Here is a 20,980-nt window from a genome sequence, read left to right as displayed (position 1 = left end):
GAAAACAGTATTCGTTATCAGGAAACATTAAATGCTGAGTGTTTCCTCCCCACTGCAGTTGTGATATATCTTGAACTTCTCACAGTCCTTCAATCATTCCACCAAAACACTGATACTGAAATACCTGACACGTCCCTATACAGCACAAACCCCCCATAACCATCTAAATTAAGTTTCGTGTAATAAAAGTACACTGTTAGACTTTTCATCTCCACTTTACGGTAACATACTGGCGTCACTGTTGCCAGCGTCATACCGTGACGCCGTATTACGGTAGCTTACCGTTGTGCAGGATGATACCGTTTTTTGCTGTTGTGGTATAATACTCTTGGACAAATTATGGTAACGGACCGTAGCTTTTTTTAACGGTATCTCACTGGCGACAGTGACGCCAGTGAGATACCGTTACGTCGTTATGTCGTAAATTACGTCAAAGTAACATTATACTGTGATTAAGAAATTGGTATACTACCGTTTATTCACGGTATGTCACTGTAAGCCCGCTACAAGGTAATAAACTGCAATATATTTACCAGTAACTTACCGTTATCACGCATCATCAGTACCAAAAATATTAATCTCTGCTAGAGGATACCGTGTTCCTACAGGCGGTCATTTACTGTTTAAAACGTCGTAATTTAAGGAAACAGTAACATACTGTAAGAGACTGGAGGGTTCCAAAAAAAAAGGTATCATTTATATATAAACATATATACACACTAAAGATCGATTGATCAAGATAGATAGATACTGTCACGGCTGGGGCAGCAGTCGTGTTGTGGATGAATGAGGACCCAAAATGCAAGCAAGCGACTGATGAAGAGTGTGACGTTTATTTACAAAAGTGGCAGGGTGGAAAACAAGCAGTGAGGCATGGCAAATAACTGAAGGAGACCTAAACTGGGATCAACTAAATAACAAACCTGAGAGCACACAAAAGGGCTGCGGGGCAGAGAGACACGGACAGGAACGAAGCACCATGGAACGCGGACAAACTCAGATTAACGCAGAGATACACAGACGAGCCGACGACAGGCACAGACTGACACCTACTATATATACACCCACAAACAAGGAGACCAGGTAATGACATACAGGTGGGAGCACAGCTGATTCTAATACACAAGACGACCTGAGGATACAAGCTGAACATGAACAGGGCACAAGGGGAGGATACAGAATACCAAAATCAGAATAACTAGAACAGAGGAAAATAATCATACAGCACAAAACGCTGGGTCAAAATGACCCAGGATCATGACAGATGCACGCACACACACACACACACACACACACAAAATAATTCATGTGCTTTACACCACTTTTTATTTCTGTTCTGATTTTTCCCTGATGAAATACACATTTCCAAAATCAAAAACTGAAAAGAACTGAAAACATATTTTCATTGAGGAAGCACTTGTTTTTACTGAACCATGTAATCCATTATTTTCTCAGATGGTTGTACAAACAATAACGATATTATGTCATATCCATATCATGGCAGACAACATATGCTCAAGTGTTGGGTTTTCTTAGTTATATTTTGTAGGGTCTTAAACCTACAATGTGAAGTGCCTTGGCATTCATTTTGTTGGCACCATACAAATAAACTGAATTGTAATGAATATAATATCAAGCCCCACACTTCTGCCTGTATATACACTTTATCCAAAATACTGGCTCACACTACCAAATCAATGCACAAAGCAGGGTCCACAAGGACATGGATGAGTGTGTGTGGTGTGAAGGAACTTGACTGACCTGCACTGAACCCTGACCTTGCTTTGTGGACTGAGTTCATTGATTTGTAGGGTGAGCCAATACATGTGACAATTAAAGTGTAAGTAGCTGAAATAATTTTTAACAAACGGGTAAAAGAAGGAAAAAGAAAATCAAATCTGTTGCACTCAAAAAACCTATTGGACAGAGACAGCGTCTTGCAAGATGGCGAGAGAGCTTGTCTTCATTGTTGTTCGTCTTGTGTAAATGTCCAGAAAGCATGGGCCATGGATCATCTGTGGAGACACAGGTAACAACACATTGGTCACTTAAATTATACAAGAAATTCACTAAAAATGGCAAAAACAGTTACCTAATTTGAAGTTCTCCACTCAAATTCAGTAAGCCACTGGAGGAAAGTTGTGACATGAGGGTTAATGTGAACAACCTTTCGCTTCACAGTGGTCCCAGTCTTTCTGCTTGTCCCAACCTTGGAGGTACATTTTGTTCCCTCTTCAGGGTTTATCCTTACAAAAAACCTTAAAACATGCCATAATAAATAGTAACATACAGTAACATTGAGTTGTGATTTGAAATAATGAGTTACTTAGGGATAATTTATTCATCATCTATCACTATTAGCTCACTGTTCAAACATACCTCTGAATTAGTTCCAATGTTGCACACGCTGACTCCTGGTATTCCAGGTTCAATACATAGAATGAACCAAAGAAGACTGACATCGCATCAGCAAAGATGTTCTCTTTGTCCAGCTCAACAATTACACGGCCCTCTGCACTCACCATCCAGCAGGTGGCGGTCATTGAACTTTGTCCTTAAATGTATAGGGGCAACATGTTGTCATTATGCAACATAAAATAATTTCAATACTTCACTTCTTCACACTGTCTAGATAGTCATAAAGCAAATACCTACGTACAGTTAATTATTAATGGCCTTATGTACATAAGTCCATTTTAACATATTAGAATTGTACATAATTGGGAATTATTCTGCACATTAAACACACCTAACAAAGAGTCAGCCCAATTAAATTACCGGAGATGAATCAACTGTATGGTTATTTTGGAGTTTATAGTTTGTGCTGCTGTTAAACTTCACAGTATTGACTTCAGTATTTCTGCTGTTGGTGTAGCTAGACTACCATGTTGATCAGTAATATGTAATGTGAAATTTGATATTGTTACCTTGCTGGGTTCACTGAGACACATGTCCAACAACCTTGGTTTATAAAGGAAATTACAGAAATTTGAGCTAACAAAACAGAGACCTGTGTCCACGAAAAGCTCCTGTGCCAAACAGAAATTTTAATATGGTCTAATCAGCTCTATTTCATAAATGACTTCTTACCAAGCATAATCAGCCTTGGGGTGATTGGCAGGTTGCTCTCTGCTTCAAGGGACATCCTGGTAGATGTTTCCTGCCAGAAAAAGGACCAAGACATTTTATGTAACAAAAAACAAAACAAAAACAGGACAGCAAGCAACAGCATTAAACATAGAGCTGTATGAAAAAAGCTTACATCTGCTGAGACAAAGAGGGAGTCTTCATCTTCCTTGTAATACTTCATCATGAGAAGTATGGTTGCTGTGCCAACCTTGTTGTTGGTCAAAACTCCCTCACTTTCTATCTGCTGGATGAGTGTCCTTATACCAAGGTTCCATTTGAGCTTCTGGCTGGAGAAATAGTTAATAATCCTTCTGCCTTTGGTTATGAGGGCCTGACCTAAGCGCTCACTGATATCGATGCCTGCGAGTTTGTAAAAGTGGTTCGAAAGACCTTTCCGAGTAAACAAGAATGGCCACTGCTCCTGAATTTCAGCTCCTGAAAGTGAGGGACAACTGTTGATAAGCTGCTGCTGAGAAATATATGTGAGGCACATGAAGTCATCCACATCAGGTCTCTCCACAGCTCCAGGTCCTTGTGAATTAAAAATTGTTAACAAGATGTGTTTCTTTTCCTCTAAAGAAGCTGGCGTTTCCCCCTCAGGAAGTTCAACTGGTTGCCAATTTATACAACTATAGCTATCCACAAGGCATCTAACTTTTTTAGGTGAGGTTGCATTACTGTTGGGACTGTAGTCTTCCTCATTCCTGGTTCTCTTTGTTTGACGAAGTCTATGTGTTGTGTTATCTCGATTAACATGTTCAACTCTAGATTTGATGCTTCTTAGTAGTAAATAATGTCCACAACCCAGTCTTTCTCCCTTTTCAGTAAAATCTGCAAATGTTTGAGGGTATCTGTTTACAATGATTTTAGCAACTTCTTCACAAGATGCACGTTTAGGGTTCCTGCAGTGAACTTGCATGGCCTCCACAACAATTCTAACCATACTTCTCCTGTCCTCTGGATGAGCTCTGTCCCCTCTTGTGATTGCATGCGACAGTCGGAGTGGAAATCTTTCCCAAGGAATCTGTAAGTGTGAGACCCAAGAGCTGGAGTAATGGTTGTACATAGTGGTGGACGTGGAGGAGGAGGGGTGAGGTGGATGGCTTGATGTTTCAGCTGATGCAGCAGGGCAAGGCTTCAGAGTAATGGTGTCATTCAGGTTCTCTGGTCTGTTGCCATCCAAGAAAATAAATAAATAAAGATCATTGGAAAAGCTACCTTAAAAAGCTACTATGTCAACAAATATGTCCTCACTAAAAGATGAACCCTTCAATTAGGATTGAGTAGTAACGGCAAGGCAGTTTTGGGGACCTTGTCTGAAGATGAAAAGCAGCAATCCCAGGACTGCAAAAGAACTACAAACTCAAGGTCTTGCATTGAAAAGACCTTGAGTCAATATATTTTACAGTATGTCACAATTTCAAACCCTTAGTTGTACCACTACCAATGAAAGGTTAATGGTATTAGATTTAGTGTCTACTTTTGTTTATGTTTTCCGTGTTAAGTATCTACCAGACAATGTGAGCCCCAAAACGCTCTTCAATATTATACTGTCAAAGTACATGTGTAGTATGGTGAAGAGAAAAAAAAGCTAATCAGTGACATATGAGTCTATGAGTGACCTTCAAATCACAGACTCAAGTCTATGATTTGTACAGAACCTACACAAACCTCCTTTAAATGCAAGAAGTAGTTTACGTATTTGAATTGGTGTGAGAAAGGGTTTGAGATCTTCCGCCTCCACAAACACTTTTTTGTTGTACACCAATAACGATGTTCTACAATGCAGATTATTTTCTCTCTGTCTAGTGTCAGCAGGAGGCTTGTGAGTTCCTCTTCAATTTCCATCCCTGAAAGAGAATTAAGAGGAAACTGAATGGTGTAGGGAGACAACAAAAAGGCCTGCCATGTTATAAAGTGGTGGTGGGTAATAATCCATCAGACTGTCAGCATTTACACAAACACTTCTTTCTGTAGGGCAACGCAAGCAGTGAAGTCCAAGGTCAATGAGAAGTACTGAGTGATGCAACTCGAGCACAAAGTACAATTCAGAATCGTTAACAAGTATAACAGTTATCTTCCCAAAAACCAAGCCATCATCAGTGTCATCTACAATGGAAACATAGCCTTTGACATACTTGGTACCTTTGTAGACAACTGCTGACACATCCAAAGCTTGCCACAGCTTCTTGAATGAGAGTGTTGTAAAGATGAGGATTCTAATCACTTGTTTCTCCAATCATTTGAACTATAGGTGGAAACATTTGGCCCACTGACAGGTAGGACTGCAGTAACTGATGCCGTTCAGTCTTGCATAAGTTGACAAAGTTATGCAAGACTGAACTTGTACATGCTTTGAAATACGAGTGCTTGCTCTCAAACCTAAGGGTGCACAAACAAATGAGTGGTCCAAAGTGAAGGATAAGCTCTGCATAATGTAACAAATAGTGATGTTTTGCTTTTAAAGCTTTGTCAGGAAACCTACTGTGTCTCAGATATATATAGTCCTCTATGAAAAAAGTTCTTGATTGATTTTGTCCACTTCTGCTTATGGAATATTAAATGAAGAGTTTGTCAGACAGTACTGCAAGAACATCGTGCATTGCACAGCTGAGAAGATCCTGAAATTCCTCTATGATCCTCTGTATAGTGCTGGTTGGTAAGAGCATTTTAGCCTGCATTTTTAAATTACACAAAGCCAACTGTCTTCTAATAGATTAACTGTGTCCTGTCCTTGTATTATGGCAAATTCCCCAATTTCTTGTTGCCCTTGACTGCTGAACTGTCTACTTATGTTTTCGAGAAATACGGCTGGAAAATGATGTTCGGACACTGAAGTATTTAGAGCAATCTTCAAATGGACATAATACTTTTTTCCCGTCTGTGATGTGAAATCTGAGATGGGCACAGAGTTGTAAAGTTTTGTGCAGCATACCCACATCCAGGAACTTGACAGCTGAGGTCACCCGTGAACTTATAAAACTTCTCCTCAGTGGTCTCCCTTCTTGTTCTGTGATTGCAATGCATATGTGAATGAAAGGCAGAAAATGTTCTGAACGTGGCAGGACAGTTCTCAGTTCCACGAGAAAGCCTATTGTTAGCTACATGTTTGTGGCTTTTAACATGCAAACTGAACAATAGAAATTTGCGTGCACAGAAGCCACAAAATTTACAAATACACATAGTTGCAAAAAGTTCAATGACCAATTACCTTTCCTAAATGACATATGCAATGCAATGCAAAAAAAAAAAAATAAGAGTATTGTCAATAGGGACCAATTCCCAGTTTTTACATGATCAAAATTATTAACAAAACGCTTCAATAAACAGAAAATGTGTGCTGACAAAAGACAAGAGAGCAGTGCACAAAAATGAAAAGATATTTGAGCTCGACGCTTTAATGGGTTTAGCCTGACTAAGTCAGCACTCCGCACCGTACAGGTAGTACAAGCACACCTGAAAACACTGACCAGCTAACAGCTTTAAGCATTTGGGCGCAACCTCGGTAGTTCACCGATTCACCTGTTGCAAACGTCCAACTTTCTATCAAGTCTCATAAATCCATCGGCAACTATTACCTAATTAGTCTTTTGAGTCTCCACATTAATAGATATTGATATTTTGTCTTAGCATTTGAATGAAAATAACCTGGTAGGGTAGCTGAAAAGTCAAAACAAACAGTAATAAGAACGCATTTCTGACTTCTCTCGAATAAGTGAAAAAACACTTACCGTCAGACTGATTAGCTGGTGTCAGTCCAACTTTAATGTTTCCCATGTCAGTCCGTTTTAGGGAAAAGTGTTAAGTTTAGTTGTTTCATTTACTTTTGAGATACTCCCTCATGGACGAGAAATTTGGAGTCTAGCAGAGTTGTCACGAATAGTATACGATCTTCAGATATAATCCAGTCAACCATGCATTTAACCCGATTGAACTCCATCCAGTTACCTCTGACTACTTCTAAGTTGCACATGTTAACGGTCCGTAAATTGTCTCTGTTGTTCTTCCACCATCTCATCATCACTCTGTGCTGCAGCGAACTGGATCTGTGGCACAGAATAGTTGATGGCCATGTTGTTCTCCTGCTTTGCAGCTTTGTTTGAGTCTGAATTGCGTCTTAAACGTGCAAAACTAAGAAAAGCAGATCAATATTTTCTTCTTCTTGTTATTTAATGGTGGTTGGCAACCAGCCGCCTCGATCAATATCTTCTATCCGCCATTGTTGTTTTGAAAGTGTGCGCCATACGTCACGTTGTACGTCAGGTAAAGGTGTGGTCTCGACTATTGCTCTCCCATTGAGATGTGTAACCAGTGCTACACACACCTGTCGCATAACACGCTTTAAAAACGTGTAACATTCGCTTTAAAAACACAACCCAACGCGCTAAACATGAACAAACAAAAACACCTGTGTTACATTATCACGTATATCCAGGACATCTCTTCTGAACCAAGATGAAGTGGTGCTACAAGGAGAGTGCATTTTATAGCAGTCTGGCCTGCCACAAAATGCACCGCTAAAAATACAGTTTCTGCTTGTCCCAGAATTTATTAAATTTGAGAGTGAAGTTGTAGGACTGATGCTGGTTAGTGGTGTATGTTTCATGGATGTGACACCTGAACTTGTGTAAAATGACCACCAGAGCATATTCCGAGACTTCTGGTTAGTTCACTGTAGTTAGGAAATCAGTCTAAGTATACGTTACCTAGTAAGTATACTACTAATGCTTCTTGGGGACTACATTGGCCCCCGTTTTAGTATATAGAAGTATACTTGAAATGAACTTTTAGATGTACTTTTTGTTCACTATAACTGTACTAGCATAATGTCCTTTCCAGTCTATAAGAGTATACTTAAAATATACTTGACTCTAACACAATACTAAACTTACAAGTATACTATTGATTTACTTTTTAGTTTATATTTGAGTTACTTCTGGTTGAAACATAGTAATTAAAACCCAGTTGAAACATATTTTTCACATGTAACTAATCACTCCATTCCCCAGACAGTCAGATAATAGTTCCAACTATCAGAAGGCTTCCTTTGCAGAGAACTACACTCATAGTTCACGTACCAGAATTATATTGCAAACAGGTGAGAAAATGATTTGAGAGTTGAGGTTTATTAACTATTAACCCTTTTCACTCACGGTTTAAACATTTTTTTTATCCCACTTACTCTGTTCAGAAGGTAAAAGACATTACACAAGAATTTGTGACAAATTCTTGTTTAAAACATCAACTATTTGTTTCATAGTTGTTTTAATTTTACAGTTAAAGCACTGCAATGCTTGCTGGGTATTTCGTTATACTTCTTAGTATACTTCAGTTATACTTCAAATACTTCAAATAGTGTAGCTGCAACTTACTCCTTAAGTTAAAAATGATGCTGTATATTGTAGTTTACATGTGATACTACTCTCACAATGAATTGCATTTTATGGTAATACACTCTGAATGAGGATTTAGGTAATTACTCTTAGATCTACAGTAGAAAACAACAGAAATCCCGATGGTGTAATAGTATAATCTCAGTAACATCACCAGTTGTTACATTTGCTGTATTTTACAGCTGTTTCCATGAATACGGTGAGTTACCGTAAAAATAATGTAATCTCATGGAATTTTCCCACAATTACTTGCAAATTACAGTACTAAACTGCAAACATCCTTTAGAGTTTTTTACTGTTGATTTTGCAGTACTAAGCTATGGAAATTACTGCAAAGGCTAACAGTGTAGTAAAGGGAAAAAACTTTCAACACTAGAACAGGAGGGGTCCTTTTCACATCAGACTAAAACAGCAGCTGTAATTTGTATTTACTCAAATTACTTCAAGTCTACACAGACCTCCCTCTCCCCTCACCACCTCCTGAGTATGCAGGGGAACACCAAGGCGTTCCCATATAAAAGCCACTTCACCAATAACTGGTTTGAGCTTCTACCTTGTGACAGGAATGTTCTTTCACCTCAAAATGACTTGATACAAATCATGAGACACATGTTTGACAGATTACAGAATAATTTTATAAGCAAATTGAAATTTTAAAATATTGTAATACTTTCATATGTGAGAAATAATTCCTAGAATAAAGACTGAGCTGCTTAACCGCCTTGGACCAGGCGTCCACATATGTGGACATCACATTTTGGGTTATTTAGACCAAAATACTCAATTTTGCTCTACAAGGGCCTGATATCCACTTACGAGGACATTATACTGTTACTGTTCTATCTAAATTTTAAACGAATATGCTCTTATTTTCCTTAAAAACAAAAATAAGGTAAAAAAAAATCTGGTAATTCTTTGTTTTTACATTCATTGGGCACCAATATGCCCAAATAACAAAGAAAAATTAAAAATGCATGTCGTGGAAGAGTTCGGGTCTTAGGAGGTTAAGACTGAAATAATTGCTTTTGTGTTGTGTGTAATGCTCTCAAAGCTACCCAGAGTTCTCTATGAAAATTATTTATTCAAGCTGGAACGGTTCGAGTAATGCCACCCCCCCCCCCCCCCCCCCCCCTTTGCAGATGATGTATTGTTCCATACCTCAGATTTCATATACAGAGAGTAGGGCACAGTGAAGGATTTTTCCTGTCCACAAAATAAACACACAGGTGCATTTGATTTCTCTGGATGAGTATACAGTGTTTTATATTCTTTATTTCCAGAGGTGCTCAGGATAAATGTTTTCAAGGAATTCCCTGACTTACGCTGTCATTGTGTGTTTTGCAGAGTGAAACTGATGGATCTGGTCCTGAACCCTGTCATCACCAGTGATGAGAATAACGGCGTTACAAGTAACGGCGTTACTAACGGCGTTACTTTTTTCAGTAACGAGTAATCTAACTAATTACTATTCCTATCGTTACAACGGCGTTACAGTTACTAACAAGGAAACGCGGTCCGTTACTATTTTTCAACAAACAGACGGTTGAAGCTGTGTTCAGCTTACCGCATCTTCTGGACGCTACAGCTTTAAGCAGCTGCGCGCTCCCGCGGACGGTAATCACGAGCACTGTCCAGCACAACACCTGGAGCTCAGGGGGCAAAACAATCGCATGAGTGCTGCTGTTTGACTGAGGAAGAATAAAGTAGTCGTGGTAAGCCAATCACATGACCACTTAAAGACAAAACAACAAGGTGCCAGTTTATAAATTGTGTCGATAGGCCACGTAAAACTAGAGTCGTGATAAACAAGATATACGTGGCGTTTTTTCCTCAATAGTTTCGCCACGTTAGCGCTAGCAAGCACTCTCTGCTTATGAGCAAAAAAAACAAAACAAAAAAAAGTTTTAGGAGTGACGGCGAGAGAGAGAGAGAGAGCAGGAAAAGAGAGAGAGCGAGTTTTGAGATGTGAGAGATTTGTGACGTTTAGCGTGTTTGGAGTGTGTAGTTAATGTGTTGTCTTGTGTAGTTAGTGTGTAGTGTTGTGGATAGTTTTGTGTTGTGTGTCAGAACAATGAGGCGACTGATGTCTCCAGGTAGAAACAGCAGTGATACACCTGCTGCTGTCAGGCCTGCAGGTATCAGGCTGTGATGTTCTCCTTTATAGTGGACAGAAATGATTTTTTTGGAGTGGCACAAATAATTTGTGGCATCTTATTGAAGAACAGCTGATTGTTCTGTAAATAGTTTGAAATGGTTATTTAAAAAAAGTGTAAAAGGTAAATGGATGCAAATAACTTTGTTGTTTGCAGAACTTGTGCATAGGATTTTAAAATTGACAATTAATATGTTTTTTGTCTGATTTTAGATCAATTCTGGTTATACAGTATGACAAAATGAGAACATAACTGTAAATTCAGGCACGTGAGGTTGCGCTAAAAAGAATGATACCAAACAAGGCAAAGTAAATAGTTTTTAAAGGTAAAATGTGGAGGGAAAATCAAGAGTAGTAAAAAAATGGCCAATTATACCCTGGACGCCAGAGGGTTAAACGTTCTTTGTTTTTTTTAAAAGTAACGCAATAGTTACTTTTCCAAGTAATTAATTACTTTTAGAATATTGTAACTGAGTTACTAACTCAGTTACTTTTTTGAAGAAGTAACTAGTAACCATAATTGAATTACTATTTCAAAGTAACTTGCCCAACACTGGTCATCACTGCGGTGCTGGGAAAGCTTTTTGATGTGACATTTGAGAAAATACTTTCAATTTTACTTGGGGACTTTGTAAAATAATAATGAATCTTTTCTGCAGTTAAACCAGTGCTATACAAGTCATTTTAGTTGGTGGGACACAAGCAGCCCAGAAAGAAGCACTGAATCGTTTGTGTAAAAACTTGTAAATTGTTCCCTCAAACGTTTCCCTCCTTTTTAGTGTATAAAGATTTGTGTGCATTTCTTAAACTATCCATATCAGCATCTTGCAACACGCTTCACAGTTAATGTCTCTGGATAACGATATACTATATTCTGCTTGGAATATTGTCTGTGCCCCCCCCTTCTTGAAATCAAACTCAATTAATGTCAAATAATTGTGGCGCTAAAATTTTCATTGGTGCTGCTTCTCTTTTAAAGATACTAATAAAAATATAGAGGTCACCGAGCCCCCCAACATTCATGAAAAACAAAATTGGTGTCGATCAGCTGTGCTATGTTAATGCTAGTTTGTGATAAACTAGCTATTCTAAGTAGCTTGGAAAGAAAAGCATCTGGACTTCTTTAAGTGGCGCCACTTATAGTCCAGACGGGCTATATGCTCTACACGCACACACTGACACAGTGATGCCATTGTAAGTTCAAAGGAGACGTTAAACTGATAGTGAGACTCCTGCTTATCAGGGATGTAAATCCTTAGGTGACGACCAAGCAGAAAAGCACTCTCCGCCTGTGAGCGGAAACCTCACCCTTTCCTATTGGTCGAAAAATGTACCATGTCGACCAATCAAAAAATGATATGGCAACATGGCATTTAGTTGTTTAGGAAAAGGGAAGTTTTAGGAGTGACGGTTTTGAGATGTGAGAGATTTGCGACATTTAGCGCAGATCTTCTGTAGTTAGTGTGTAGTTAGTGTGTAGTGTAGTCAATAGTTTTGTTGTGTGTGTCGGAACAATGAGGCAACTGCTGAATGCTACAGGTGTTACAGCAGTGATACATCTCCTGTTGTCAGGCCTGCAGGTATCAGGCTGTTGTTCTGCTTTATCTCATAGTGGACAGAAATTATTTTTTGGAGTGGCACAAATTATTTGTGTGACATCAGATTTGATGCAGAACAGCTGATTGTTCTGTAAATAGTTTGAAATGTTTATTTAAAAAATGCCTTGGCTGCATTTTTAGGTAAACAGCTGCAAAAAACGTTGTTGTTTGCAAAACTCAGTAATTTTTTTTTCCTTTTTTGAAGAAGTAACTATATAATTAATTGCCCAACATTGGTCATTATTTACTGTGTTTTGCAGACAGAGAGTTACAGACTCTCTCCCAGACCACAGACTCATAATACAAGTCAGAGCTTTATAAAGAAAAATTAAATAAAAAAAGAAAGTTGTGTTTTCAAAATTGGGGTTCAAGTTATTTTTTTTACTTCCAATAGTGTTAACATACTACACAGGTCATGAACAGGATTTTTTAAATTTTCATTGTAAGTGGGCTAAAGCAGTTATTTAAAAGTAGTGCAACGTAAATGTAAATGCTGTAATTTGATTATTTTAATAAACCATGTAACTTGGATGGATTAGATGCTGGCGTGACCACAGTGCACATGTCTAATGTTGCTCCAAGTGTCCGCTCAGGGAGTTTGTGTGTTCGCTTAGACACATTAAAAATTAGAGGGAACATTGTTTGTAATCATTTCCAGTGTTTAGTGTTCTCTGTGCCTCCCTTATATTTGGTGAGAGGAATAGAAATATTTTCCTGCTATTAGTTGCTGCTATTTTTATAATCATCATTAACATTTCAGTGTTAATAGTGATGTTGCTTTCACAGATGCATTCAGATGTTCAAATATATTGGTATTATATCAGTCTTTATTACAAGTCCAGTTATAACCACTTCGAACTGTTGAGTTGAATATATAATTTTAAATGCTTTTCTAATGCTTCGATAATCTTAAAGGTTTCTGTGTAGACTGCAGGGACAGGAAGTTACATGTGTTTGAAGTTGCAGGCTTCTGCAGAAGTGAAACTGAAACCAGAGTTTAACTGCAAGTTAAGAGCAGGGTGTTATTATGCATGTATCGTTGAGTAACACACACTTAGTTAGAGGGATCACTGATAGGGGAAAGTTCAAATTGTTTTGCTTGGGGTGGCTTTTAGACTATATTAGGAGGAGCAAACATATTAGCAGATCTGAAAAGGAAAAAACCTGTGTTATGAAAATGATTTTAATCTTTTATACATGATTGCATTTGAGGTTATGTTATCATCATTGGAGTGTGACATTTAGGCCAAAAGTCACTCATAGTTTAGCTGTATGAGCTCAGGCCTTATGTCTGGCTATGACAGAGGTGTGAGGTGAAGCTGGGGTGCAGGAGAGGTCACGACACGTACACAGTACACAGCATGCACGCGCCCCCGCACGTGCACACACACACAGATAGACTCATTTAGGTAAGAGTTTATAACTGCAAAGTCGAGGCGTACGTGGTAGTCTGTTACAGGAAGTCCACCTGATGTTCGGGGAGATAAGGAGGCGCTCATGGAGCGACAGCGAAGGCGGGCTGACAGGAAGCATCAGCCGTCGACACGAAGATGATGTTCTATGTTAAAAGTCATTGTGGTTTTGGAGTGACGTATGCTTTGTTTAAATCTGCCTAGCAACAGAAAAGGAGGCTGTACTATTTTAACCCCATAAAACAGTTGTCTGAATATGGTAAAGACAGTTCAACACTGATTGGGTAGTTGAACTCACACATGTGTTCATTAAAATGCCGTCTAAATTGCACACGCCTGGATCTGTGGTTATTTATGGATTCTTCTCTCAACATTGAACCCTAACATTTGGGGGCTCGTTCCGGTGAGAGAGGGAATTTTGGTGTAGATGGAGAGATCCAGGGTCTGTGGTGATTAGATGGACAGACGGTAATCAGTGGTCTGAAGTGAGAGACAAGCCGGCTTAAACAAAGGTAAGGCACATACCTGTTGAATTTTTCAAAATGTGCTAGATTGGACATGTCAAATTAAAGTCTACTCACTGAAAATTACTGGTGAAAGTCTGTTTTGATTTTGGTGATAATGAAAGTAATAAAGTACAGTACTGAGAAAGTTAAAAGCGGTTGGAGCCGCTGAGAGAATTAAGAACGGTTGGAGCCGTTGAGAGAATTAAAGCAGTTGGAGCTGCTAATTTAGTGTGGTAGGGAATTTGGTTGTTTTGTGGGTTGGAGCCCTATTGGTCATGGACTCTATTTTGTGATGGTCATTTTGTGGGTTGGAGCCCCTATGTCCACAAGGATAGGTCTGCCTGATTCTTACTCCTGTGGGAGTGTAGATTGTTGGTTCAAATTATTCTAAATCTTTGTAGAACGACAGCGGCGTCTGTTAAGAAGCGCATTTTCTCGGAGGTAACGCTCCCTCCTGGATAAAGACGTTTATCCTTGACCTAGCGGCGACTAATGGGATAGTACGGTACGACAAACCGGGGAGAACTGGGGAACCTCCAAAATTGCTAGAGGTTGGAGCCTCTATTTTGCGCTTTTTTGGCTACCTGTAAATTAAGTTAGGGCTAGAAATGTGGACGGAACGGTTGGAGCTGGTCCGGTGAATTGAGCACAAAAAGTCTGGGACTTATCGGTTGGAGCCGTTACGTAAATTTATCAAAATTATATAGGTGTTAAGAGGCCTGAAACCTGTGCAGTTGTAATTAATAAGACGTCTGTAATATAAAATATGAGATCTATGAGTAAGATCAGTCTCTGTGTCAGTAATGCACAGCCGGATGTGCACTGATGGTGTGTGTAAATGCAAATGAGCAGCGGTGACGCGCAGAGAGGGTGGTTTCAGTTTCGAGAGGATTGAGCTTTTTGCTAAATGCCTGTATATAAGAGGTTGGTTTTGCTTATTATGAGAGTATGAATACAGTTTGAATATATTAGTGTGGATGTATAGAAAATGACTAGAAAATGACTGAATTTTGATAGATGTATATTTCGTGAGCCATAAATGTTGGTGTGTTTTCTTTTTCAGTTATGTGTGTGTGGGGAGAAGCGGGGTGTGAGACGATGAGAGGTTTCAGTTTTCTTTTTCTTTTTTCTTTTGACTTGCTCTTTCTGATCATGGAAGGCATGTCCAAAATACTCGTATGAAAGCGTATTTCGAGTGATTTTAACCGTGTGAATGCTGTCAGTATTTGATTTGAGTGACTCTGCATGATTTGTCTGAGTGAGTGGAAAATGGAAGTTTGAGAGAGAAAAGGCAGTGCGTGTGAGACGATTTATGGCGTCTGAAAGAGGTTAGAGCATTTAAAAGGGGTGTATGAAATAAAGGAGTGTGAAATATATTTCTTTTGTGATGAAAAGTAGGATGTTTTAAAGTTTGAAAGTGCTTTTAATTCAAGAAACGCATGAGTGAGGTTATGAGAAATTGAGTTTATTTTTTCTGATGGAAAACATATAAGTGTATACGCTACAAACTGATCTAAAGAAGGGTGAAGGGTGATGTGTGTGGAGAAGTGTTAGTTGTTCTGATGTGTGAAAGAGTTCTATTTAAATGTGTGTGAGTGAAATGAAAGTGTATTGTTTTTAGATCAAGATTTAGTAGAATTACTGATTGTTTGTAGACTGTGAAATTTAAGGGGAGACAGAGTCTGACTGTTGCCTGCAGAAACAGGAAGTATGTGTGTGTGTGTGTCGGGGACAGGAACTCTGCATGCCCATAAAAGGAACTGAGTGTGTACAGAGAGAACACAGAGAGACAGATGAGGCACATGAAGCAAATGAAGCCTTTAAGAAAAGAAATGAATATAATACTAATTGTATGCTTTAGTGTGCCAATACAGGTGGGCTTCTCTCAACTTTGGAACCTTGAGTGCAGCACCAGAACAATAGATTAATAGAATTGGGAGAATAAGCCAGGCTTTGGCTCGAAATTGTGCAGCTTGATCTCTCACTTTGTCCCTGAAACTGAGAAGCAACTCAAAGGACAGTCAAGGACAGTCAATCTCCTGATGAAGACCGACAGAACATCGTGGACGTGAATACAGCAGGCAAACGACAGTGCCACTGATCCATTAACACTGATGACGACTGACGACCAGCAGCAGCATGTAAGAGTAATGCAACATGTACTGTGAAAATACAGGCTGGGCAGTTGAACAGTGGGATAAAGAATTGTGGAAGAGCACTGGACATTGAGTGATATTTTGCCATGCTGGGACTTAATCTAAAAGAAAAGACTGTAAAGAAACAGAGAAGAAGACAACAGCTGAGTTGAGACTGTGTTTGCTGGAGCTTTGAAGCACGAACAGGACACTGTGAATGAAAAAGAGACCGGTGAGAGATGAAGCTGGACGAGTTGGACTGCGAGAATATAGGATATAATTGGATTGAAAGTTGAAGCCTGAACTCATGAATTGTTTAGGGATGTCCACCACAGCATAACAAAGAGGTAAACATTAGAAAAGGTGAGAATAATGAAAGAAAATAATTGTCATTACCTTAATGAATAGAAAACACACATACAAATTGTTACATGTGAGATTATTTTTGAAATGAATCAGAAGGGAGATAGTTTGAATCTAAAGCTCAGTGGTGAAATGCATAAATTAAATATGAATATATAGGATGCAATGAAGAAACAGCTTACACGTAGAGTACATTAACATGAATACATAGAAATGCAACGAAGAACTCAATGAATTAATTCAATGAAGAAGCAGTTTACACTTAATTAACATAAAATGCAAGGAAGAACACGCTTACATGCATGGCATAATTGGTATTTCTGACCAGAGATAGAGAAATGGGTTATTTAAGCACTTGTGATAATAATGAAAATGTCTTAGTTTTGTTATTTTCAGGAGTAAAGCAGACCTGGACCAGTTCTCCAGACGCACCAGTCGGAAGAAAATTATAGGTTAACATCACTGGATAAGTTAAGGCAAGTTTCTGGTTGAATTGTTCACAGAATGATGTGTCCAGGAACCTGAAAAGCAAGCCCTAACACCTGGCTGAAGACTAGGAGTGCTTTATTTAAGGTGGGAAATCAAAAGTTTCGGTTAGTAATTCGGGGAAAAAGAAAACTGACTGCTTAACTGGAGAATTGGGAAGGAGTCTGGGAGACTGTGAAGCCATAGATGCAAAATAACACATACCCATACACACACAAACAGAAAATGCATTAACTCTATAAAGACAAGCTCCTGAAGCTTAATGCATAGAGACATTGATTAAAACCTGGCTAAGAACACAAGCATATGCAATGAAGATCTGCTTGCTGCTTGTATGAGTGAGAGAATGGTGTGAATGGTTAATAAAATTGATGGGAAGATTTAAAATAGATGGAAAAAACAAAAGAAAAGTGTTTATAAGAGTGACTTAGGAGTGCTCTCGTACTGAGTGATCAAAACCGGTGATTAGTATAGAAAGAAAATGAGAATAATTCAATAATGTGATAAGGTTTAAACATGTATTTCTCTTGTCAAGGTGGCTGTTGAGCTGTGGGTTTATGCAAATTAGCTGGAGCAGAGACACTTCCTGTGTGCGTGTGTGTCGGAGGCTTTCAGTTCAAGAGAGAGCGGTGGCTGTTGAAGATTATTTGGCGAAATATATAATGGTAAAGTATCAGGATATTTGATTACGGTGGTCAGGTCTGTTCAGAGGGGCAGATTTGGACAGGAAATTTATAATGTAGTGATGACACGTTGTCAAAATCGGTTTATATCATATGCTGAATGAAAACATGCCAAAGTGAGGAAGGGTGACATTGTGCAAACGGTCTATGATCTTTTGACGAGGTTTTCAGTGCGTTGAATGGGTGAAATTTAAGATGGTTTAAGATTTTTTGGGGCTGTTGTTTTTCATTTTAATAGAGGGAGTTTTGATAAACATGGACATGTCCAAAAGGGCCCATAGTTTTTGTAACAGTGCACTCAGGAAAAAACCTGTCAGGTGATTTTGTTTTGTACTTTGATGAGCTAACAATCAGCTTTTTTTTTTTTTCTCATTTTTGCTCTAAGCAGGCCTGGAAGAGAGTGAATTGACGGCGACAAAATTACCAAGTACGAAAATCAGGTGGGCTTTACAGAATTATAATTGATTACAATCAGAGACTGATTGGCGGCAAGTCTCTGTCTAAAAATGGATTGTATCGATTCAATCCAGTCAGTAGTATAGAGAACTATTTTCCTAAAAAGGAAAACGAAATAAAACAAATGATTGAGCTCATTTTGCTGATGTGGAGCATTTGATGACGTGCGCAGAAGGCTGCAGTATCAGCAAAAAATATCATGTGTGAATGCATGTGAGTGAATGCGAGTGATCGGACCAAGAGGGGAAATAAATAAAAGGTTGACAAACAGGACAAGTGGGAGACTTAAATAAGGGGGTGCTGATTTTGAGATATTGATGTTTGCTTGGAGAAGATTTCTTTTTACTGGGGTTAGATTATGGGATTACATTATATTGTTGGAAGAATGCAAAATGCTAAAAGGGAAACATTGTTTGATGAGATTCAAGTTACCATTAACTGAGGTAACTCATGATTAATAACTGTTTTGTTTAAGTCTATTTTGTCATGACACAGACTGGATCATAGAGGGAGAGTATGAAATGTAAAGTACAGGTTTTGTTTCCAGGAAGTTCCAAGGATCCAGACTTTCCATGGAGCAACGATTTGGAGAAGATTTGACATGATGATTAAATTGATTTTGTTCCTTAAACACAGGTTTTCAGGGCTGGAGCAAAATACCGGAGAGGAGGATGGCTGAAGTGTTCTGAGAAATGATATGATATGACTAACCTTTTTCCCTTGTTAATTTGTTAAGCTTGGGTGAAGCATTTTGAGTTTTTTGCCACATGAGATGTGTCAAAAAAGAGAGGGGTTTAAGATTTAATTTGTTTAATTTGAAATGGGTTTTAGTATGATTTTATAACGATTGGGGTTGTTTGATAATTTAGATATGGTAAAACTGAGGCAGAGATTGTTAATTCTAAAGAAAGGAGTAAAATGAACTGAATTCTGTTTAGAAGATAAATTGCTGGTGTTAATAAGAAGTTGTACACCAAATTTAGAGGGAAATTGTGGGAATAAAGGATATGTTTTGGGGAAAATAGTGAACATTTGATGAGTAGAAAATGTGGGATTTCTTTTTGATTTTTAGGATAAGTTGTCACAGTGACATAATGTTAGAATGTTGTTATAATGTAGGCTTTAGAAACAGATAGTAAATAGATTTATTTCTAGGGTAGAGGAGAGCTTTTATGAGGATGTTAAAAGTCTCGCTGACTTAAATGAATAATATTGGAGATTATATATGTAGAAATGATTTTTTTTTCATACACATTGCATTTTTGTGCCTTTAACGGAGTTGTGGCTCAGAGAGTCGTCTCTTGAGGGTCACAAACTTTTGGTTAACGTTATGATTAGCCAATCTACTGTGAGAATGACCTGAGTTTTGAAGGATTGCACACGCTTACAGACATATAGAGTTCATCAACACACCTGACAGTATTGATTCCAGGCAAAAGGCCTGAAATCCATTTAGCATTTAACTGAATAGGAGTTTCGCTGGTGACTAAACTGTGTGACATGTAAAATATTGAGATAACACATGCAGCTCTAAATTAGTCCTCTTATATAAAATGCAGTTACAGAATAACAAATGCTTGTTGAAGTGACCAAGTTTTTGCTTTAAACCAGGACCAAAGGGGAGAAAGCTTATATATTTTGGTTAAGTCTGATAAAGTATAAGTTAGAAGGAGTCATTACATTAAGAGCAGCAAAATGAAATAAAATGATATATTCAAACAGGTTATCACCCAGGAAATGGGAGCTCAAAATACAGTTAGAGTTCAGTTTTTAGCTATGATGAAGTTTATTTAGGAGCTATTGATAATGTGCTTACACGTAGTGATTAAAGTGGTTGTTTTTTATTATCCTTTTAGTAGAATAAGCCGTTATAATGATTTTCTTGATACATTTTCTTGTAATAGGTGACTTTAGATGAGAGGCACCTGCAGCAGCGACAGTTTTGTGTATAGGATGTTGGTGATCAGATAAGGAACCAACAGGAAGCCTGCAGAGACGTGCAAGCAGTGCTTTAAGAGTTTTACAAAGGCTGAGTAATGTTATGAATACGAATACACAATTAGGTTCATGTTTTGAGTAATATTAGCTTGAATCAGGTTTGAATGAAGAGAACAATTGGGGGACATAAGGTAGGGGAGCCGTAGTAGGGAGAAAGTGTTTTCTATCCTTTACAGGAGAAGATTTCCACGAGAGAGGGACCAAGGACAACCTGACTTTACCCATGGAGTGTTCTTAGGGGGAGCTGGCATTTCTAGAGAGGGTCAGAGTAATGTTATAAGTGTGTGGTGACCCTTTTTAAGGGTCACCAAGAGAGGGGATTGAGAGGAATAGAAATATTTTCCTGCTATTAGTTGCTGCTATTTTTATAATCATCATTAACATTTCAGTGTTAATAGTGATGTTGCTTTCACAGATGCATTCAGATGTTCAAATATATTGGTATTATATCAGTCTTTATTACAAGTCCAGTTATAACCACTTCGAACTGTTGAGTTGAATATATAATTTTAAATGCTTTTCTAATGCTTCGATAATCTTAAAGGTTTCTGTGTAGACTGCAGGGACAGGAAGTTACATGTGTTTGAAGTTGCAGGCTTCTGCAGAAGTGAAACTGAAACCAGAGTTTAACTGCAAGTTAAGAGCAGGGTGTTATTATGCATGTATCGT

At 38.4% G+C, this 20,980-nt stretch overlaps 1 protein-coding gene across 3 annotated transcripts; it reads right to left on the bottom strand.

The window, feature by feature from the left end:
• Positions 1 to 1,446: 1,446 nt before the first annotated feature.
• On the bottom strand, positions 1,447 to 7,501 carry LOC109201154 (uncharacterized). Of its 3 annotated transcripts, none has more exons than XM_025910227.1 (7): positions 6,861 to 7,501; positions 6,065 to 6,139; positions 3,263 to 4,308; positions 3,091 to 3,160; positions 2,380 to 2,554; positions 2,168 to 2,258; positions 1,447 to 2,015 (listed from the first exon to the last, which is right to left on the bottom strand). In XM_025910227.1, exons 1-7 carry the CDS (start codon positions 6,904 to 6,906, stop codon positions 1,917 to 1,919), a joined length of 1,602 nt encoding a protein of 533 aa, XP_025766012.1. In that variant the 5' UTR covers positions 6,907 to 7,501; the 3' UTR covers positions 1,447 to 1,916. The 3 variants fall into 3 exon arrangements, with proteins under 3 accessions (XP_025766012.1, XP_025766013.1, XP_025766014.1); XM_025910228.1 differs by lacking the exon at positions 6,861 to 7,501 and adding an exon at positions 6,341 to 6,352 and having other exon boundaries at positions 3,263 to 4,298; positions 4,801 to 6,139; XM_025910229.1 differs by lacking the exon at positions 6,861 to 7,501 and adding an exon at positions 4,801 to 4,979 and having other exon boundaries at positions 3,263 to 4,298.
• Positions 7,502 to 20,980: the final 13,479 nt, after the last annotated feature.

This window comes from Oreochromis niloticus, linkage group LG9 (genome assembly GCF_001858045.2).
Source record: "Oreochromis niloticus isolate F11D_XX linkage group LG9, O_niloticus_UMD_NMBU, whole genome shotgun sequence".
NCBI lineage: Eukaryota > Metazoa > Chordata > Actinopteri > Cichliformes > Cichlidae > Oreochromis > Oreochromis niloticus.
Note: the sequence above shows the minus strand (reverse complement) of the source record. Positions and strands in the feature narration are given on the sequence as shown.